General features: G+C 35.4%; 1 protein-coding gene across 4 annotated transcripts in view; it reads left to right on the top strand.

Moving 5' to 3' along the window:
* The window catches only part of Klhl32 (kelch like family member 32), a 200,905-nt gene extending 177,888 nt beyond the window's left edge, over positions 1-23,017 (top strand). For 3 of the 4 annotated variants that reach the window (XM_027928168.2, XM_071613899.1, XM_071613900.1), the window contains 4 exons: positions 9,687-9,745; positions 12,864-13,056; positions 15,304-15,398; positions 21,650-23,017. In XM_027928168.2, coding sequence (XP_027783969.1) covers positions 9,687-9,745; positions 12,864-13,056; positions 15,304-15,398; positions 21,650-21,811 — 509 coding nt within the window. In that variant the 3' untranslated portion in view covers positions 21,812-23,017. Of the gene's footprint in view, positions 1-6,004; positions 6,043-9,686; positions 9,746-12,863; positions 13,057-15,303; positions 15,399-21,649 lie in introns of those variants that run through there. The other variant, XM_071613901.1, reaches the window with a different exon arrangement.
* Positions 23,018-23,996: the final 979 nt, after the last annotated feature.

Raw genomic sequence — 23,996 nt, 5'->3', positions numbered from 1 at the left:
ACTACTAAAGGGAGTTTGGTTTTTCTAGTATCTATTACAATTAGAACAATGTAAAATTTTATTAACATTTTAAAAATACCATAGTTTTCACTTTCCTTTCTCAGTGCAGATAGTATTTTGCTTACATTTTAAAAATTATGTACAAAATATTGGTAATTAACAGCAGGCATAGTAGAAGTTTTGTTGTGGTGTCCTGAGACAGTAGAGTATGGTCATACATACATGTGAAATTTCCCTACTTCTTATCAATCACAAGATGCTGAGCAGAGTTCCTAAGCTCCCTAGGTCCTATTCTAGACTAGCACTAGAGGAACAAAGTAGAGCCTAGTATATAATTATAGTGCATGATACTATTATGGTAGAAATCTTTGCAAGGTACAGAGTCTTTGCAATGCAGGGAGTAAATATTGCGGGGGGGGGGGCAAATTCCAACCGAACTTGGCCTCAGATTACTGAATACTTTATATACATTCATTAACCCCTCTCCTTCTGGCAAATAGAATGTTGGACAAACCTAGCAATGCCTATATAATTGTTGCTCAGTGTCCATGGGGAGTTGGTTCCAGGACACACACACACACACACACACAAACACAAACACACGCACCACCAATAGGAAAATCCTCAGAGGGGTTTACTTACATAAAATGGCATAGCATTTGCATATACCCAAGTATGTCATTCTGTATATTACAATACAAAGTGTTATGTAAATAGTTGTTTTACTGTGTGATTAGGGAATAATGATAGAGGGAAAACGTCTATAGTTGTTCATTATAGATACATTTCCCCCAAAATATTTTGCATCTGTGGTTGGTTAAATCCATAAATGTGGAACCCATGGACACAAAAGGCTGACCATACCAAGGGTGCTGATCCTTTGGGAGGAGAATAGTTAAGAGGAGGGTAGGGTGTTGACTCAACTCACCAAACATGTGACACACTTGCCCTCTCCATGCCCTACTATCCTTCTCCCACACAGTCTGTTCCACTGTCCCTAACTTCCTCACTGTCTCTGATTTTCCTCTAGACCCCTCCCTTGGACTCAGAGAGGACATTGTCTTCTGTTTTTCAGAGCAAATGTGAGATAATAGAAGAGGTAGTAGAAAGTATGAGAAGACCCATGGGCCAGAGATGGTCTGGAAATGAGTCAAGGGCAGAAGGTTGGGAAACACTGGTAAGGAGGATGCTGAGTGGGGGACTCAGGAAGGAGCCCTAGTATGCAGGATGGACAAGTGGGAGGAGGGGAGGAGTGTTAACAGGAACCACACAGAAGGTCCAGTGAGGAAGAGCTGCCCAAGACCAGAGGGACTTCAAAGTCCAAAATATTTCCACTACATTTTTCAATCAGGAGAAATTCAGTGAAAGCAATCTGGGGAGTTCAACAAGTGGACACTAGAATTTAGTAGTTTAATTTGACTGGAAAGTCAGGAAGTAGAAACCATAGGTCCAAGTTACATTGACAAGAAATCTGGAAAATTCTCTTTTACAATACCCATGGACAGTGTATCATCTAAACTTTCACTGAATCTGATTTTATCAGACAAGTTTTCAATTATTGCCTGGCTTCCCCTACATGAAGAGAATTTCCTGTTCCTAGGTACACACATATTTCAGTCCACATGATAGCAACATTGTTTTATTATAAATGAATAGTATTTTGGCCTTAGGAAGAGAAAAAGGAGATTAGAAAAGAAGGAAGGAAGAGGAAAGTTTAGCTGAGAAAAGAGAGCATAGTTATAAGAGGGTCAAATGAGGACATTTTTTAAGGTTACATGTGCATTAATAAAATTTATAGTTAAGAAAAAGAACTGAGTGGAATTGAAGATGTAGGAAAGAGGGGCACCCATTTGGTTGGTAAATGCGGAGGGCGAATCCTAGGTACCAACAATGGTGATAAATCCTGGGATACAATATTGACAACAGACAGAGAGTCCTGAACAGGCAGGAAGGTATGGGGGGCAGGGATGGGTCTCTAAATGGGAAGAAAAAGACCCTTCCTGCACTAATCCTGGGGAGAAGAAAATAATGATAGGTGTGGACCCAAGCATGTTCACAGATGAGGGACAGGAACCTGAGAGGTTTCCTTGTTGATAGATTCAAGTGAGAGGCAGAATAGACTGTTGAGATTGTGTCATGTCAGGACTAGGTCAGAAAGCCTGAGGAGAGTGACCTGGCAAAAAACTTCAAAGAGTAAATAGAGAAGGAATTGACAGTTTTTTTTTTTTAATTAAGTTTTCAGAGCCCATACTAAGATTGGAAGTTATAAAATTGTGGTGGCCCTATTTGCATATTTCTGTTCTATTTTTTTTTTGGGGGGGGCGGTTCTTAGCAGAGAATTGGAAAAGGCAGATTCTGGATTCACTCACAGTGGAAGGCTTTTAAACTGAATAGCCTAGAGGGTCCTACTGGAAGGAGTTTAGTATGCTGGGATCCCAGTTAGGTGAGAGTCAGGGGCTGAAGGTTTGCTTGAGGGAGAACATAATGCCCTCATTTGTTGTGGCAGTAGATAATAAAACCCTTGTTTGTTGCCCCTGCACACAGTTGTCACATGAGGAGGCCACCAGCCTTTTAGAGGTTTAGTATTTCATAACTTGACATGTCACTTTAAGGTTCATAGTGAAACCAGGTGCAGTGGCACATGCCTGCAAACCCAGCTACTTGGAAGGCCAAGGAAGGGGATCACAAGTTCAAGGCCAGCCTGGGCAATTTAGCAAGCCCCTGTCTCAAATATAAAAAGAGCTGGTGATACAGATCAATGGTAGAGTGTTTGCTTAGCATGCAGGGAGACCCTACATTCAATCCCAAGAACTGCCAAAAAAAAAAAAAAAATTCATAGTGAATTGGCATGTTCATTAAGAATTAAATTTTCGTTGCTTTAGAGTCTAGCAACCAGCTTCTCCCAACAGTTATTTTTTCTCCTCTTTACTTCTACCCTCAGTCTTTACCCTTCCATATCTGAAAGGGATGAAAACTACAACCACACAATTAACTTGAGACAGAAGCCAAATGGGGATATGAACTACTCTGCATTGCTTTTAAATCCAAGTGGTTTAAAAGAAAGTAGTCAGATCACCTACATTTTCAAAAAGAAAACAAAAACATGAAAGTTTCATCCTAAATTCACTGACCTGTGTCCTGAAGATACAGCACTTTGTTTACTCTTACCCTGCTATGCAGAGAGATTTAAAGAGGTTACATGACTCCCCAGATCATGTAACTAACATTCAGCATATATTGGTTTGGGTCAGGAAATTGTTTTCTGAAAGAATCATGTGTTATAGTATAGTAATCTAATGAGCTTTAAAATTGTTATTTTATTTTTTTAAAAAAAGCTCAAACCATTGAGTCTAGAATTTACCTCATGGAGATAATTGGCTTAGTCTAGATGGTAACTCTAGAAATCAAGAGGCTGGGATAAAGGGTAAGCTGGATGGCTTTTGCTAAAACCATGTGGATTATGTCATTTTTTTTATTCCTAAGATGAAGGAAGATGGTTAAAGGTACATCATGGAAATGGGGAATGGTTTATGGAGCTGGTTGACACAGGAGAGAGAGAGAAAAGACCAGCAAGAACCCAGAAAAGCCAATAGAGATACTCAGAGGTGAACTCCAGAGCTTAATCCTAATGTGCAAAATATTTGGAGGAAGGATTCTGATTCCAAGGACTGGGGATTAGAGTGAATTTTGTTGAGATTTTAAAGGGCAGGTGTCCCGTCTTGACATCAGCATTACAGTACATTTTACCATTTCATTTACTTAAAACAACACACCTATGTCTGGAATTTAAGTTTGTACCTGTTCACTTTCAATGACATAAAAATAATATACATTTTAAAGTGTGGCAACCTTTTCATTATATTTTGTAAATTTGAGACCTTTTTTATAGGTTTTGAGTATATTATTTACCTCTTCATTTGTGTGAGTTCCTCAAGTACAACAGAAATAATATGGATGCTAGTTTTAATTTAATGCATGGATTAAGTATCCCTAGATTTGAAATGATAATTTAGTACAAAGATTTTCAACTTTAATTGTTTATATAGCATTATTAACACTCTGAAAATATGGACAGTTTAACATTGTATAAAAATAGATAATAAAAAAGTTTATTCTTGAATTTATTTAAGTATCCATATGATGTCACATTTCCCAAGAGCTAATAGTATATTTAGCTCTGTAAAAATAGCTAATATGAACTCACACTTAATGCCTGGTCATTCTTTGGGTAATTAAACTTTAAATGTGAAGGTTCAGTTTTTTTGAGAATTGGAGCAAGTTTATATAGGAGGAGCTTAAACTATTAAAGAAGGAAAAAGCCCTGGGATACCCAAATAAACTGGGTAGTAATCCTGGCTATTAGAAAAATGAACTCTAATAATCTATTTTAAGACTACAAAATTTATCAATTCAGTATTCCACACAGTCATTTGTACCTTTTATGGAAATGGTTAGAAATGTCAATAAAATGGCTATAGTATTTTAGTAAATTTCCATTTATGGATTGCCTGCATGCTAAACACTCTATCTAATTCCTTTCAAATCTATGAGGGATATATACTCATCTCCATTTTGCCTCTGAGGAATCTAGCATTGGCTATGGTAAATGGCTCTCCCAGAGACACAGTCATAAAGGAGCCCATGTTAATCCTATAGCCTGTTTTAAAACTGTTCCTCTAGATTTTCATGAAGGTGAGCACTGTAGTCTCCAAGAAAGTTGCAGAGAACTTGTGATAGACTGGAGTATTCTCCAACCTAAGAGCATGGAAACGACCAGTTCTTTGCATCCCACTCTGTCTTGGTTACACAGTAGCACTATATTAGGAATCAGAGGATTCTACTCCTAGTTTAGTGTAGAACTCTCTATGAACACAGGTATTTTCTGTCTTTGAAAAACAACAACAAAATGAACCATTAGACTTTTCCCACTCTGACTGAAGTATAATGAGAGCAGTTTTTCTGAGTACTCTATTTTATATACACTGCCAGCACTGACCAGTTGTTGCCTTTTGAACACAGTATGAGTGTTTAGCAGATCTTGGGAGCAGAGACAAAGCTTGCTTGTTTGGCAGTTACTCATCGTCTTCTCTCCAGTATTCATTCATTCATTTGTCACAACATTTTGGGGGGAGTTGTACAGGGAAGCTTAAGAAAAACTGCTTTACTCTTGTCTTGATTATAGAAAGCACTTCTCACTATTGGTAGCATGGTGGTAATTTTTCATTCCTTCTGGCAACTTTAAAAGACTTATTTGACTTTGGGGGAACCTACAGTATATCTCTAAGTCACAGTTCAAAAGTATATGACAAGATTTCTCATTTTCAATTTTGGTTGAAAAGTCTTAACTTTGACTGTGGCACTTCAAAGTTAGAGAAAACTTGGCTTTAAAAATGGAAGCTGATATGAGATGGCATATTTAATGACAGATGTATCTATAGAAAGCTGTTAAGATGCAGATTATCCCCCCTGGGGTGGGGGAGGGAGATCAAAACTGCCAATCTATAAAATATACTCGATAGAGGAAGGCTTGGAATCTATCTTCGCAAGTGCTTTGATTGCAGGGGACAGTATAGCAGCATGTGGCATCATAACCCAGAGCAGACAAATCAGCTTGATGACTTTCAAAGCCAGGAATACTGCTGCAGGCAAGGGTACTCCAGTCTAGGAGAAATTAAAACATATAGAGACTGTTATTAATTCCATATCTATTTTTGTATAGTCAAATCTGTATGCAAATCCTTAGCATCTCATTTCAGCAGATTAATCTAAAAGTGAAGAGTGTTATGTGAAGAGAATGTAATGATAAAGCTCTGCAAATGAGTAACACTGCTAAAGAAATGTGGGCTGCAAACTTGGATGCTTTTTATAAAATTTATTTTTTTGTACTGTGAAGAAATGTTTTTTATTTATATGCTCATTTGTAAATCATTTCAAAAGGAAAGAAATAGAACTGATTTCCAACATTTTCCTTTGCAGTTCTGACTTGGCAAAAGTTACTACACTAAGCTTGCTAGGCACCTCCTGTGGTTTCACATTCTAGAGGTAATCAACCAAATAACTAACTGAGACTTTTATCTTTACTCCCAACTAGTAATCCAATATCTCATTTCTAAACATTGTCATCTGAGTGAAAATTTGTATGTAAGTGTAAGAAATCTAATTACTGAGTGCAAATTAACAAAACATTCTATTATAGATGCATCTATGGAAGCTAGTAAATAATAATTCTAAATAATAATTATCATTATTTATTATACATGGAGATATTGTGTGCCCTGTTTGGGAGTGGGGATATAATAGCTCCATTCTAATCCATTGCTTATGAATTTAATCTATAAGGGGCAGAGTCTGATACATACAGTCATGTAAATATTTTCAAATAGTGTCATAAAGTGGAGAGTTGACTGCAGTAGATACTAATTCTGTCCCATATTTCTAAAACAAGTAGGGAAACTTGCAAAGTTTTAAAATAATAGGTGAGAACTTTTATCTTCTGTTCCCTTTCAATTACAGAAATGATTAAAGGAAAGCTGGACATTAATCCAGTAGCTATGTCCCAGGCTGAAAGCACTGACAATCATTTTAACCTTGAACGTGTATACGATTTGATGGTTCTTGTGTGGTTATTCTGAAAGAGAATTATTGAATATTCCATTTTTAATTGGGTAGGAAAGGAAAGATTGGGAGAAAAGCAACAAACATTAAAATTTATTTTGACACACATCTTGACTACATAGGCATTTTAGGCTCAGCTTTCTTAAATGTGTTTTCCTTTTGTTTCATTTTAGAAATGAGACGTTCAATGAGAAATCCAGAGAAAATATTTTTGAGGGCAAGAATCTCCCTTCTATTCTTCGTTAATTTTCTCTGATGACAAAACTTTTATTGATCATAAAAGTGGTTGAAAGCCTTAGAATTAAAAAAAAAAAGTGTAACCTTCAAGCTATTCCATGATCAAATACGTGAAAGATATAATTTCCTTATAGGGATTGAATCAGAGTAATGATTGGTCTGGGCGGGTTCCCTCATCTTTATGTGTCCATTAGTATTTGTTGATTCTTCCAGCTCAGTTGAGAGTTAGGCACTAACCCTCTGCATCATATTCAAGCTGATTTGAAACTTAACCATGGAGTTGATGGTGAAGACCTATTCAAAGCATTTGAACAGTCAAAGCCAAAATTGTACTGGATAAAGTTAAACGGACTATTTCAGTGCAGGGAGAGAGATCAGAATGGAGTTTGGAATAAACTCCTTCAAAGCAAAGAGATTTTTAAGAACTGCTTTTTAAGCACTGGGGTGAACAAGCAGAAAAGTACTGAGGAAATTTTGGGGGAAGATGGATCGATGTATGTTGTTGAGCACATTCAGTTACTTCTTAGTTTGCTCTTATTCCCTGTGATGAGGCTGTTGCTTATTGGTGCATATCAGTATTAGGTTCCTGCCCTCCCATAGAAATTGGGAGATAGGGTGCCATCTTGCTTATATTTCAAAGGGATGGCTCCCATCCAAGTCCTCGAAGTTTTTCTTGGATTGTAAAAGTAGAATGTGTCTTTTAAAATGATTTTTATCTCAAAGAGGCAGAGAAATAATTTATAAATAACCTTTCTAAAATAAATGTCCTAAGAAAGGTCAGGGACCGAGCAGCAGGAAGTGACTTGAAACTGGGGAAACATAAAGACTTCTTGGTCATTATTATAGCAGTATTATGTTTTTTAATTTTTTTAATTTCTTAAATTTTTTTTAGTTGTAGATGGACAAAATACCTTTATTTTATTTATTTATTTTTATGTGGTGATGAGGATCAAACACAGTGCCTCACATGTGCTAGGCAAGCACTCTAATGATGAGCTACAATCCCAGCCCAGTATATATGTTTTTAATTCAAAAAATTACCATTTGTTAGCCTGGCTCAATTTCAGATCTTTATTGCAAAATTACCTGCTTATTCATGACACTTATTAAAGCAAAAGTGTCATTCATTTTACAGTAGTGTCTAGAACTATGTATAAGGCAATATTTCTAAAGAAAGACATTTTGGGTTCCTGTATTCCTGTTATTTTATTACCTAAAATTTTCTCACTGTATTGTTTTATGTGTTGTTCTTTAGTTTTTACATTTGATGGTAAAAAAATTAAGGTAGGATTTAAAAGATTTTGGACTTCATAGGACTTATTGTATACCAAAACCATGAAAAAAAAAGTGTAGGTCAAGTATCCTCTATCTAAAGTGCTTGGGACCAAAAGTGTTTAAATTTTGGATTTATTCAGATTTTGAATATTTGCCTACACATACAGAGATGTCTTGAAGATGGGAACCAAATCTAAACACAAAATTTATTTTTTTATATATACATATAATTTTACACAGCATTTTTAGTGTGCCTGTATTTTGACTACAATCTGTCATTTGAGGTTGGGTGTAGAATTTTCCACTTGTGGCATCATGTGAGTGTTCAAAAGTTTTCAAATTCTGGAACATTGGGATTTGGATTTTTGAATTAGGGGTGTTCAGCCCCTATGAGGACAAATAGAAGAAATACCTAAAAAGTTTGATGATTTTTTTTTTTTTTTGTGAGTTTTAATTAAACAGAAGGTCTTAATTCTCTTGAATCTAAGCACTGTTAAGGAGGTTTTATAAAAATTGACCACAACAGCTACACAGGAGAATTTCAGATTTGTTCTGTCCAGTTTGGTAGCCATTAGCCACATGTGCCTTTTTAAGTATTTGAAATGTGTCTAATCTGTCCTGTGTCAAATATACTCTGGACTTTGAATACTTGGTATTGAAAAAATATAAAATACTTCCTTATATTGATTTCATGTTGAAATTATATTTTGACTATATAGAGGTAATAGAATTTATTATTAAAGTTCACTACTCCTTTTTACTTTTTAATGTGGCTACTGGAAAATTTATAATTGTAAATGCGACTCACATTTATGACTTTTGTTGTATCTATTGCACAGCACTGGCTCCAAATCCCTTTTGATAAGAATGTCCTTTGCTATATATAGTTGTTCCAAAGAAATATCAAGATATCACTGTGTTAATAAATGGAGAGTATAGCTTTAAAATTGTAAATTTAGCTAGTGGAAAGAATTTTCCATATAACATGTCCTTGGCATATGTTATATAGAGATTTGTCTATGTGTAGTGTGTTCACTCCACTCTTCCCCTATATAATGTCCCTTATTCTGGCCATGCAGAGCAACTTGCCAAAATTGGGGGCCCTTTTGATAACATCAGCAGGCTTGTTGCTTGTTCTCAAATGGAGGGCTTCTGAAACGTTTCTTAAAAATGAAATTGCTTTCCAGGCATGGTGGCACACATCTGTAATCCTAGCAACTCAGGAGACTGAGGTAGAAGGATCTCAAGTTCAAAGCCAGTCTGGGCAACAGTGAGACCTCATCTTAAAAAAAAAAAAAAAAAAAAAAAAAAAATGAAAGAAAGAAAAGAAAGCTGGGAGATGTAGCTTAGTGGTGGTGGTAGTGGCCCTTGGTTTAATTCCTAGTACCACAAAAAAAAAAAAAAAAAAGGAAAAATAAAATATACTATTACTTCATCAATAATAACTTCTTGATCATATCATGGATTCACCAGGAAGTATACAAACAAATCCTTAGCTGTAGCTAATTCTTTTTTCATTGTATTTCATTATTATGCTCTAACACGTTACTTTGTTACAGGTGGAGTAACTAACACCGCACAGTATCAGAACAGACTAATGGTATATGAACCTAACCAGGTAAGAATCATATAAGAAAAGCTCATTAACCTAATTAAAATGAATTTTTAAATATTCCCACAGGAATTAATAATTGGAATGTCAGGTCTGTACCTGCAAACAGTCATCTTAAGCTCATATAGGAATCGTGAGCTTATTTGTGTAAAATTTTTTGTTTACATTTTTGTTGTTATTGTTACAAAATTCCAGTTCCTCTAGTTTGTGCTGTTCATAATGCTTCATTCTTTTAGAGCTTTGTATAATGCAGAAAGGATTGATTGTTCTATAGCTGTCCCCTCCTGGAAGGGATGCCATTGTAAGGGAAAAGCATGCTTGTAATTTTATTTTCAAATCAAATAACCAAAAAATATTTAACTTAATATAAACAACATTTTTTAGAACAGTACCTAAAATGCATTCAAGGTAAAAGTCTCTGAAGAGTTGAGTATATTTTTCATCCAATAGCTGGGGCCTAAATCAGAAGCATCCAGATTGTACCTGTTTGTCCACTTTTCATTGTATACTTAATGATGTTTGTGTCCTCCCAAAGAAATATTTTATTCTCTTTTCTTTCTACCAAAATATCTACAACTTTGGCAGATTCTAAAGAATTTTTCCATTTCTATGTTTGACAATACTCACAAGTGATTTGATTTTGAGGTTTATATTAATCAATTGAAGATATTGAGATATGAAACAACAGGTTGACCTTGGCAGTCTGAGTCAGGATTGACTACTAAAGATTTGTCTGTGGTCCTCAGTGTATTTGGTTATCTTTTTATTTTAGCAATTGATTCAGAATTTAATGAAGGCATTTCTCTTTTCACAAGTGTGTCTCCTGATGTCATTAGAAGCTGTAAATTTCAGAGACTAAATGTCCATGGGTCAGCTGTCTCAAGGGGGAGCATTAATTGCAGTTGCTTGAGCTGGGTGCTTACATGGTTAAAGAGGAAGAAGGTGTTAACATTGCTCAAATGAGTTCTGTTTCATGTTTGTACACACATGCTCTTTTTAAAAATTCTGCTGGCATATTGTTTACGGTGGGTACTGGCAAACATCACATCTGCTTGCATCTTGCTCAGAATCTCAATAACTCTATCATTCAGCCCTGGTGCTTATTTCTCTTCTAGGCCTTTGTGGAGAGTCGATAATGCCTGCCATCTGCCACAGAGCACATCGCTACCTGCCAATAGGCAGGCTGGGGTGACCTCTGCTTCCCCACCACTGATTAGTATTCACACGCTAGCTTATTAGGAATGACCCCACCAGGCCTCCCTGTTTCTTTGCCTTTGCAGCGGTTGGCGGCTCACCTGGCAGGCACTGCAGTGAAGGAAGCTAAAGATATAATCAGGGGATGTAGGCAGGCTTTGCAAACCAGATGGCATCTATAGTCTTGTGGCAGGGGACTGGACTGCTAATACAAACATTGATTCCTGATACTATAATGGGTCATTTCATAGAAAGCACCTAAGAAAAGCATCATCAGAGTTTTTAGTTAAATTCACTCAAGTGTAATGTATTAAAGATATGTCTAAGCAAAACATCTAAAGAAAGACTTGATTATTTTATTAAAGAAGATATTTGATTAGAAGGAAATTCTTATTATAAACATGTTCAATGGGGAGCTGATAATGTACAAACAACTGTTTCTCCAGAGTGTATCTTTAAAAGAGAAATTAGAAATGACCTAGTATATATGCCTTTAGTGAATATATGCCCATAGTGTCTATACTATGGTGAATATATGCCTGCAGTGTATATGCCAATGTTTAAACAGACATGCTTGTTGTTGCTGTTTGCTTCTTCCATTACAGCCTTGTGAACTAGTGACGTTCTATGTATTCAAAACATCATATGACTTTTTCTGGTTGAAATCCAAATTTTCCTGGCAAAAAAGGAAATTAGGTTCTTCCTGTGTGTTTAGTGTTTATGGAGAAATAAAATGGCTCAGTTTACTTACCTGTCCATTACTTGGTTGATATTTAAAGTTAAAGTCATATTTGAGTCTCTTCTAATTTTATAATTTATATTATATTTTAAATAAAACTCTTATTTTAAGCATGTACCCTCCTCATTACCAACAGTGACCTAGATAGAACCAAATATTGAAGGTTCCACCATTCCTTAAAGTGCTCATATAAAATTTGACTTTCTACCAATATAAATAAACATGTACCTAGAAATGACTTCTCTCAGTTTGGCAGAAGTTGTAACTGTAAATATATTAAAGGATGCCGATGCAAAGGAAATGTGGGAAGTTTGTTGCTGAACCAGACCTTAGCTCATCCATGGATCTCAGGTTAACTTTGGAGAGAACAGAAAAGCCACTCTAATCTAGCTTATTTAGGGGCCTACATGATTATTATAACAGTGATTATTAAAATAACTTATTTTTTTAAAAGTAGACATGTATTGTACATTTATTATATATCAGACATTTCCCAAGTGCTTTATGTATGTTATCACATTTAATCGACTGGTTCATTGGGTAGGTATTAATTTCCCCATTAACTCCATCAGGTAGATATTGTATCCACAGATGAGAAAATAGGCACAGAGAGGTTAAGTAAATTGCTCAAGATCACACATGCATTATAACCCAGGCATTCTGGACCCAGAAACTTGTTCCTAATCATTATGCCTAATCACTAGCCCCAGTATACCTTAGCCATGGGTTTTCACTCTTAAGTGATTTTTATCAGTAAATTCTCTGAAGTGGATAAGATAACCATCATGAAAAGTTTTAGTGTTTCCCTTATAAAATGAAAAACTGTCTTATAAAATGAAACAAACAAATGAAGGGCCTTATAGAAATCACAAATAGAATGAGAATACATAGTTCTTTTGTACTTGTTCTCATGAAAGAAGCCTATACCTTTCAAGATATTTAAACAATATTCAAATAAAAGTGACTGATAAGGGGCTGGGGTTCTGGCTCAGTGGCAGAGCTCTTGCCTTGCACATGTGAGGCCCTGGGTTCGATCCTCAGCACCACATAAAAAGAAATAAATAAAGCATGATATTAAAAAAAGAAGTGACTAATGAACATTAGGGTTCTCACTACTAATGAGCTATCCACTGCTGTTTTATGCCAAGGAAGCCTCTTATTTCAGAATGAACTTGAATTTCTTTTTTTCAGAATAAGTGGATAAGCCGCAGTCCCATGCTACAGAGAAGGGTCTACCATTCCATGGCTGCTGTCCAAAGGAAGCTTTATGTTCTTGGAGGCAATGACCTAGACTACAATAATGACCGGATCCTTGTGAGACATATAGATTCCTATAACATTGACACTGACCAGTGGACACGTTGTAATTTCAACCTGTTAACTGGCAAGTATCTTGATTAAGTAAATAAGTTTTAAAAAATAAAATAAAATGCCGATTCATGAAGTCGCCAAACTTGTTTTCTTAGACATCCATAGTGCATCTCTAAATGTTAAGTGCATAGTGGGTATAACAACCGTTTTTTTTTTTTTTTTTAAACTGGTTCTTTTTAGCTATACATGACAGTATATATACTTATACAAGCATGGGATATATCCTATTCTAATTAGGACCCTAGTCTTGTGGATATACACTATGGTGGGCTTCACTGTGGTATTCATATATATATACATAGGAAAGTTATGTCAGATTCATTCTATTGTCTTTTCTTTTCCTATCGCTCCTCCTTTCCCTTCATTCCCCTTTGTCTAATTCACTGAACTTCTATTCTCCCTCTCCCCTTATTGAGGGTTAGCTTCCAACTAACAGAAAACATTCAACCTTTGTTTTTTTGGGAGGATTGACTTATTCCACTTAGCATGATAGTCTCCATTCTATCTATTTACCAGCAAATGTCATAGTCATTCTTCTTTATGGTTGAGTCATACTCTATTGTTCTATACATGCCACATTTTCTTAATTCATTCATCTATTGAACAGCATTTAGGTTGACTCCATAGAATAGCTATTGTGAGTTGCTACACTAAGATTTCATCTCACTCCAGCCAGAATGGGAATTACCAACAATACGAGTAACAACGACTTGCTTTTATTATTAACCAGAAAGGCATGCATTATCTTTCACAAAAAAATTGGACTCCAGCACATGGCTGGCATCTCGTTTCTCAGAGCCTGTACTACCTCTGTGCATTCTCATGTGACTAAGAGAAACATGTCAAGACTGTTACCATCGATGAATATTCATATAGGAACTTTGATGCATGGGGGAGGAATGAGGCACTGAAAGAGCTCTTTTTACAGAAAAAATTTATTTTGTATTTCTCATTGTTTTGTTGTCTTATTTCTTGTGAGTTCAGGAGAATGGTCTTCATTATTTGTCACTGTCAAATACTGTTTCTGGGTGTAGTCTCCTAGAAATTAAATCTTAGAGTAGTTCTGTGAATAGGGGTTTGATCATGTTTCTGGCCACACATTCCATCCAAGCATTTCCACAGGTCAATCCTAGCTGTAGCCCATCCTCATCCCAAAGAATGAAAACAAAGCTGAAACGCAACTTCTAATATTTCTTTTTGAAAGTGAACTTTTTTTCTCCTGTCAACTTGCATCATTAACATCCCCAAACAATCAGGTAGCTATCAGGGCTGCTCAAATAATAGGAAAATCACAAACTCAAAATGGTGGGTTAGATTAGTTCCTGAAGACATTTTAATATGCTAGTGAGCATTCAATTAGTCAAGGCTGCTATTGGAGGGCAACATTGGGAGCATAACCAGAGATGTGTATGCTTTGTATTGAGCTCCTGTTTTTTCAAAATGATTTTTGAGGCCCATTACAAGTACTTAACTCTCAGTTGTGGTAGTACCTTAGATCCTCCATCTCTGGATCTGGATTCTGCCTGCTATAGAATCCAGCTTATTTATTACTCCAGTCAGTCCTGTGTCAGCTCATCAATAAAAAGGGACTCTTTCACTCTCTGATGGCCTCCAGGGAAGAATTTGTGTTCGTGAGTTATTTTGTCTTCTTTTTTGAAATGGGAGGGGAAACATTTCATCATTTTGGCGTGTCAGTATCTAGGGATTATCCACACTAGTCCCAGCTCAAGAACTTTAATATAATCCTAAAACTGTTGTGTATGTAAAGAAAGGGAGGGTAGCAACTTTATCATTTTTTTCTGCCATTTGTCTTCATTTAGGGCATGCTAGGGGCATGGTTCTGTTTTATTGGCTTCTTGGGGTTGTAGGTATTGGTTTATAGATGTAAGCACTTGCTTTAAAAGCATTTGTGGATGCAAAAAGAGTTTTGCATTTCTAAAATATACCTTATTTCTGCCATTATAAATTAATGGCATATGACATAATATAGAACTCTTATTATGCTGTATTTAATATTATATTTACTAACTTTTCTGGCTAATAAATGTTTTGACTTGGTTTTGACCCAACACAGATTCATTCTCTGAGAAATAGTAGTTAATTCTCCATAATACTGGAGACAGTGATCAGTTGCTGTAAAAATCTCATGGAGTATACAGATGTACCACAGGGGAAAATTGTATCGTTCAGTGGCAAAAGGGTTAATTAAAATATGTAAGAAACAGATTTCTTTCTTTTTATTATGTTCTCTTTACTTTAGGCCAGAATGAATCTGGAGTTGCTGTCCATAATGGGAGAATATATTTAGTCGGTGGATATTCGATTTGGACAAATGAACCCCTGGCTTGTATCCAGGTGAGTGGTTGAAGTTCCTTTTGAATTTGCTCAAGTGGTTCAGTGAGGATGTTTTGTAGTATAGATATTTGGCCTCTAGACTTCATGCTGTATCCTAAAAACTGTGCCTACTAAACAATTGAGCTCTCTTGAAAATACAGATAGACAGACACAGCTTTGAAACGGAGATATCTTACCCTTTTGTTACAAAACAAAAAAATTTAAACATCTTTGGTAATAGTTTGTCATACTCCCAAAACTTTATGGATACCTCTTTTTCCCCGCATTACCTTATTTTCTGTATCACGGTTTGTTCATTTCCATAAATGGCACTTTCAAAGGTTTTATTCTTTCCTGGCAAAGGCTGTGAATGGTAATAGTTAATGGCTGGTCTGACAGGGACAGCCTCTGCCTCAAAGAAATAACCCTAGCTTGTCGGCATGTGAGCAGCCCAGGCTGGGCAGGTTGCCAGCTGGGCCTTCCAGAACAGCAGTGGCCTTTGTTGATATACATATTTAAGGTATTATTCCTATTATTATTTTATAATCCTTACCATAGTTTTCTATTTTACATGTTCTCTGATAAAATTCTGACATATATTAGCACTGACCTTTTTCCTGACAACCAGAAAAGTATATCCTTAAACTACTCATATTATTTAATCTCATCTTTGTGGAAAGATTTTTAACAACTGCTTCAGGATCTTTAATAATTTAGAACTTTCCAAGCTTTTTATTCTCCGTGTTGTCTAAGTTTTTGAAATTATAAGCATCTCATTGTGTTATCTTCAGTTACATCTCCCGCTCATTCATAATATTGTTTGCTTTTTTTCCTCCTGATTTTACTTGTCAGAGGTTTGTCTGGAAATTCTGACATACTTTTATCATTCATATAGATCAAGCAAAAAAAATGTCAGCAAGGAGAGGTTAGATATGAAAAATACAGCTAACAAGCTTGATGGAATGAATGTGAATTCTAGAGTGAACAGTTAGAATACATTTTTTCTTAGTATACATGAAGCATTTACAAAAACCTGTCACGTGCTTCAAGTTAAAAAAAAATTTCAATAAACTTCAAAAATTAAGTATGATTTAGTTTGTACCTCTAATGCAATGCAATTAACTTCGAACTTAGCAACAAGTTGTGTAAACCCTTGTTTATCTGGAAATAATTAAACCCATAGCCACATAACTTATGGGCTAAAGAAATCATAATAGAACTTAAAAAAAATTCCCAGAACTGTGTGTAAATGAATACATAATTACATTTGTGACATAAATAGAGCTCAATACATTAGAAAATGAATAAAAAAATAAACTCAAAGAACATAGTAGATGATAAAAATAAGAGAAAATTAATGAATAAGGAAATGATGATATAATGGAAAATTATAAATCACATACGAAAAAAGAACATAATATTTGATGGGAGTTAATGAAAGGCTGCCTGGTATCTGCATAACAACAAATAAACTGTTCTCCTCAGGGTGCTTCTAGTCTTCATGCAAGCACATACTTGACAGCTTTCATAGTTCTTTAGCTATTTTTAATTTTTCACTTTTCAGAATTGGTGACAACATTTGAACTGGGCTACAGGCAGAGCTTTACAGTGCTGGACCACTTTTTTTAAGTGGCTTTGAGACCTTGTGTTTGATCATTTTCACAATGGAAGCAAGTCTGGTTTATCGCGAAGTAAATTTGAAAATTTCAGATATATTTTTGGGCATATTTCTACTAATTTTAATATTAAATTATCTCAAGGAATAGAAAACAAGTTGAAGCTATAACTTAATGAAAAAATAATGAAAACTCACTATATATATCAAACTTAGAGGACCAGAGTGCTCCTGTATTTTAAAAAAACCCCACACCTCCTGTTTTAGAATAGTCTTGAAAGTTAGGTTGAAGACATAGAAAATTAAGAAGCAAAACAAAACTTCATAGTCACATCTTTGGTTTTGTCCCCAAAGAGCTTTTCTTTAGAGCACTCACTAATGATAACACTAATTTATTGCTAATGATTTCTGGCTGTTCTCAAACAAGCAAACTTATCCTCAGGAGATGAAAGATTGTGGCAAGTGTATCATCATCATCATTATCATGGTACTGGGGATTAAACCCAGGAGCATTTAACCACTGAGCCACATCCCCAGCTCCCCCCTCCCCATTTTTTTTTCTTGTATTTTATTTAGAGAACAGGGCCTTACTGAATTGCTTAGGGCCTCGCTAATTTGCTGAGGCTGCCTTTGAACTCGCAATCCTCCTGCCTCAGCCTCCTGAGCCGCTGAGCCCCCATGCCTGGCTGTTTAATTTTATTTTGAGACAGGATTTGCTAAGTTGCTTGGTGCCTCCCTGAGTTGCTGAGGTTGGCTTTGAACTTGTGATCCTCCTGCCTCAGCCTCCCGAGCTGCTGGAACTAGAGGCATGTGCCACTATACCGGCAGTATTATCTCCCAAGTATATTTTCAAACCACTGAGGATATTCATGAGTATTCTCAGGATTAAGGTGATTCTAAAAGTGGAGTCAAGGACATATTTAGCTATTTTTTGATACAGGGGAATGAACCCAGGGGTGCTTTACCACAAAGCTACATCCAGTCCTTTCTAATTTTTATTTTGAGATAGGTTCTTGCTAAGTTACTGAGGATGGCCTCAAACTTGTGATCCTCCTGTTTCAGCTCTCCAAGTCACTGGGATTACAGGCCTACCACTGTACCCAGGTCAAAAATGATTTTAATCAGTGTCTGTATTAGAAGTATTTCACCTTTGAGATTATACAACAAAATATCCTATGTATTTTTTTTAAAGTCAGTGCTATGGGTAATTCTATATTCAAAAGCCATTTTGATGAACAGAACCAATCCTTTTGCAAATTCTATATTTATTCCCTTGGCTGGCACACTGGTCCTACAAAGTATAGGTACATTTTAAAAATAAGTTTTTAAAAGTCTCTACTACTGGGCAGGGATTGTGGCTCAGTGGCAGAGCACTTGCCTAGCATGTGTGAGGCACTGGGTTCAATTCTCAGCACCACATAAAAGTAATTTTAAAAAAGCCTGTTGATAACTAAAAAAAAATTTTTTTAAAGAATCTTTACTACTAACTAATGTAAGTGAGTATATGGATAACAGACTTATCATGTGCCTTGTATTTTAGTTTTAACAACTGGTTACTAGTTGTAATATTCTTTCTGAACTAAGGCTCAAATGTTTTATTTTATGGGTGACTATTTCTTTTGATGCATTAAGAGTATTATATTAATGGTTGGAGACACTTACCTGTTTGAAAGCAGGTCACTTGATGGAAAATAGCCAATAGGAGAAGTAAGACAACGGGATACTGGAACAACATTTATGAGAAAACTGTGGCTAGACAGTAGAAGTCTCTGAGTGCAAAACAGGGAAAGTAGAGGGCAGTGATGGTGAAAATCATATGCACACTAAAAATACCTGAGTTTAAAATTTTTATGTCATAAATAATAACTATATAATCCTTAACCCAAGATTGACACATCATTAATCCAAGAGCATGGCCAATAAATAAAGATCATAATGAAATAGATCAGAAACTGTTTCACTAACATGGAGAAGGATTAAATTATTTTCTTTTCCCTTGAAAATGCTAGTCAATAATCTATCCCAGTAGATGCTCCCCTGGACCCTAATTCAGGTTCATCTAACAGTCATTTGTGGGATTCAGCCACCTGGGATGATGCATGAGAAAGCATGCTGTTGCATTTCCTGCTACTGCTCTTAGTACAGACTATGATTCATCACAAGGACAACTCGAAAGAGAAAAGCTGAGAGGCTCTTAATTAATACTTGTTTGAAGGTTGAGATCTGGACTTGTTAGTAATAAAAACTCATGGGAAATATTGGAAATAGGTTCCTGACAAAAATGAAGGTGTTCTTGTTTATTCTGTGGTCATGTAAGAAAATTTCTGGCACAGGAGTTTGACTCTAATCTGGTGTGCCACAGATGACAAGTAGTACATAAGGGGGCAGCTGTGCAAGTGTGCAAGTGATTAGTCTGTTTCCAGATCACTTTTACTGTTCTCTTCATTTACTATTATTTTCTTTTGGCTGGAGATATGCTGCCAATCTGGCTCTGCCTTCTCCCAAATGCCTTCTTTCTGCCAGTTTAGGGGAGTGTTTTGGAGAAAAACTGCGAATGCTTCCTTTTCTCTTCTCAGATTAAATACATTACATCTGCTTAACATATGTAGTCTCTGTTGGCCCAGGCAACTGGACAAAAGCTTTGGATTATTATCTTACTGTTATTTTGCCTTCTAAACATGTACTCAGTTGGAGGGAGGAATATCATTAAGGCACGAAATCCAAGCTTTCTGGGTTGCATCCTTGAGCTCAGATACTCAGCGCCACCACGCAGTATTAAGTCACTTAATGTTGTCTGATTCTGTATTCTTTTCTGTAAATTGAAAATAACACCTAAACTTTCATAATTGTGATCTCTATTTTCTATATTCAATGAAATATTAATCAAAATCCCATTGAGATTTTCCTTTTCTCATGGGGTAGGCAAGTGATACTTGTCAAACTGATGATAAAATTTCTCTAGATGTTGGGTGCAGTAGTGCTGTAATCCCAGCAATTTGGGAAGCTGAGGCAGGAGGATCACAAGTGTGAGGCTAGTCTCAGTAATTTAGCTAAACTCGATCTCAAAATAAAAAAGGGTTGGGGATGTACCTCAGTGGTAAAGTACCCCTCCATTCAATCCCCAGTACCACACACACACACACACAAAAAAAAAAAAAAAAAAAAAAGAAAGAAAGAAAGAAAGAAAATCTCTAGGACAGTAAATGTATATGAATAACCAAGAAATATTTGAAAATGAATGGGAGAGACTTGCCTTTGTCAAAACAACTATAAATGGGATATTGCAAGAAACATTACTGAAACTGTAAATGGGATACTGAAAAAGAACAGCATTTATATTTAGTGTTAAGATAAACTAGTTAGTATCTCTAATACTATTTACTAATGTCAGGACATATTGTTCAATAAATAGTTTGGGACAGTTAAATGTCCATTTGGGGAAAAAAAAAAACACATAGCTAAAAGTCTGGTTTTTCTTTTATTCTACCACTTAGTGATTTTTCCCTTTTATGAGCTTGGATCCCTTAAATTCAAGGGCTCCTTTTTATCTAAAATAATGCATTATTGCGTTAAAGGTTTATGAGTCAATCACATAGATGATAGATGAAGATGTGAGTAGACGAAAATCATTAAAGGAGTCTATCAAGAGGTTTGTGGTTGGATTTTGGTGGGTAGGGTGGCACACCTGTATCTAGAGTTCAGGTGAATGAATGGGACCAAAAGTGGATAGCAATAGGGCAATATCAATGACAAACTTTTATTTTAAAATCATAGACCCCGGGGCTGGGGATGTGGCTCAAGCGGTAGCGCACTCACCTGGCATGTGTGCCGCCCGGGTTCGATCCTCAGCACCACATACAGACAAAGATGTTGTGTCCACCAAATACTAAAAAATAAATATTAAAATTCTCTCACTCTTTCTCACTCACTCTCTCTCACTCTTTCTTTAAAAATAAAATAAAATAAAATCATAGACCCCAAGGGAGAAAAAGTTTTAAATGAGATTAGAGGAAAGTCAAATGAACAGAGATAAAGATGATAGAGGGCTGGAAAGAGCCTAATAGAGTTGACACATGGAGGAGAGCAGCATTTTCCTTAGCAGGGAGGTGAAGTTGGATTCAGTTAGGTGACAGCAGGCACAGTCTAACAGAAGCTGTACCTTATAAGAAAAGAGACAGAACTCCAGCTAGAAGTGGAAATAACCGGGGAAAAATTTCCAGAATCAACTGAACTAATTTTGAACCTGCTACTAAGCTGTTATAATATTTTACTATGTGCCAGATGCTCTGCTAGATATCACGTTTTCACGATAAAGCTGCAAGGTCTTGCATGTTTTCTTCATTTTATAGATGAGAATCTGTAAGCCAATATTATGACACTATCTACCAACTAGTTTGAACAAGCTATTTAATAAGTCTAAGACAGTTTTATTAAGTGAAGGTAATACTGCTAACCTCTTACTGAAGATTAAATGTTTATAAACACACACACACATATTACCTATAAATATGTACACACAGTCTAACACTTAGTAGGAACTTAATAAATATTTCTGGTACCATCCTAAGGTATGGTGATGATGGCATGACCAAGTTTAGGTTCAGGCTTACTTTGAGTATACAGCTTTAAATAATCATCATCTCTTCTTATTTTGTAGGTATTGGATGTAAGTAGAGAAGGCAAAGAAGAAGTGTTCTATGGGCCTACACTCCCTTTTGCTTCCAATGGAATAGCAGCATGCTTCCTCCCAGCCCCATATTTCACATGCCCTAACCTTCAAACTCTTCAAGTGCCTCATCACAGGATTGGCACCATCTGAAAGCCAATGCTCTGTTAATAACTATCATACCAGGCGGAAAAACAAAGGGTGACTGTTGGATACTGGGCATGAAGAGCCTCAGTGCTTAATGCTTCCTTGTTTTGTGTTATAGGTCTTATATTCACATAAATATTAGCAAAAAAAGAACAATTTTCTAAAATACATTATTGAAAACTCCTGTCACTCTTCTAAGTGTATGTCAACATACAATACAATATGTATGACTTTTACTGTGATGTAGCTTAGTGTCAACTTAATGGTACATTATTGTTCCATGGGTCTTTAAAACATTCTTTATATACTTTTTCTAATCAGTGCTGTCTAGGACAATATGACACTGTTGGTAATGCAGTTAATTTCACACAATGGCATCAATGATCTCAAAATCTTCCACACTTACTCCCTTTACTACTCAAACATGAGCTTCTAATTCTTCTTTTTAAAGTTTAACATTATGCAGCCCTGCTCAGTAGAGAGTCAGCATTAGGACATCATAAATTTTTAAGTGCCATATTTTATTCAAGGTGATGCAAATAATAGAAGTACACTGGAACAGCAGTTGGAATATCCAGAATTTTTGCCTTGGTTACTCTGACCTTGAGCCAGAACTTTTTGGTACTGTAGTCTTCCTACCTTTTAAGGAGGATCATTACTGATTTCCATATTAATTCAAAAGAATGTTGTGAGCATTAGGCAAATGCTCTGAAGTACTTCCCCTAAGAAAAAAAATGGTACTCAAATTATGAGGCATTTCACAATCTTGAAAACCCTGTAACTGAATCAGATTACTTTTACGTTTAGAAATTACTAGATAGGATTTGGAAAACATGCTATGAAATAAATGATTCTGAAAAGCATGTGAGACATACACCTTTTCTAACCAGAAAAAAGAACGTTTACCAATACCAAAGATATCTAAATTTCTAAAATCCTTGCTCAAATAATAACTCTTAAATTGAGTCTCATTTTAAATCACTTAGTGAAAAATGACATTTTAAAGCTAAAAAAAAGTAGTTGTACTAATTATGGTACCATAAAGTGCTTTGACATAAATTTGAACTTAGAATTGGCAGTTCTAATAAAAGTTTTCCATTTTGTTAAAGGTTATGTCAATCTTGAGGGCTTGTGGGAATTTTCACCACCACTGATACATATTTTATTACGACCACTTTTAATAATGCATAAGAATTCATTTTTAGGCTAGGTTTTTGGGTTTGCTTTGTCTATGACAAGAAAATAAATAAAACAATAATCACATTTGAACATAAATTCAACAAGTGTAAGTGAGTTTCTTTTTTCCTAATCTCACCAGGACTTAAGGTCATATATATTAAAAGGAATCCTTTACTCTGACCTTTTTCCTTCAGCACTTTAATCATTTAGCAATTCCTCACTTATAGAAAATGTCATTTTATTCACATAACCATATTTAGTAATAAAAATGAATAAAAAAATTTTATCATAAATACAGAATCCACTGACTTTATACACTCTTATAAGATACCTAAAACATTATTTTAAAAAATATATGGACCTATGCAATCTCCTTAAAACACAAATTTTTCCTCCAGCAGTTTACCCTTAACCCATTAAAATCTATTTGTAGAACCAGACTCTACATCCAGGGAGTGAAAGGGAAATGGCCTAATAATCTTGCCTGAAAGATAATGGAAAGGTAGACTTAGACTACCCTTTATTATTTCTGGACAGATTTCTAACTCTCAAATAAAACAAACCAGCATATATTATCACATCCTCCTTGGTGATCCTTATAAAGTATTATTCACTAATATAATCTAGTATTGAAGTCAGAATTTTAAAAAGTTTTGCATAGAGTTGAATGCATCTTTTACAGTAAGCTATAGCCAAACAGTAGCATCAAAAGTAGAATATTTCTTTTCTAAAGAGAAAAAAACCCAGATTGCTTAGAACTAGGCCCTTTTACTCGAACTTATCATTAATCAGAAAAAAAATTCTATAAAACCATTTGGTTGGTCATATAAGCCAAATTCCATTAAATTGTTCAAATATAATATTTTCTATTTAAATATCCTGATTTATCTTCCATTTTGAGTCTGTAAAATTAAAGGCAATTATATTGCATTTTAATTTCTACAGAAACCCCTAAGACTTCCAAAGATTAAAACATCATTTAGAGATTTTAGTTTAAAAACAGAAACAAAAA

The sequence above is a fragment of the Marmota flaviventris genome, chromosome 6 (genome assembly GCF_047511675.1).
Source record: "Marmota flaviventris isolate mMarFla1 chromosome 6, mMarFla1.hap1, whole genome shotgun sequence".
In the NCBI taxonomy this organism is placed as follows: Eukaryota; Metazoa; Chordata; class Mammalia; order Rodentia; family Sciuridae; genus Marmota; species Marmota flaviventris.
This window is presented reverse-complemented; position numbering and strand designations above follow the sequence as displayed.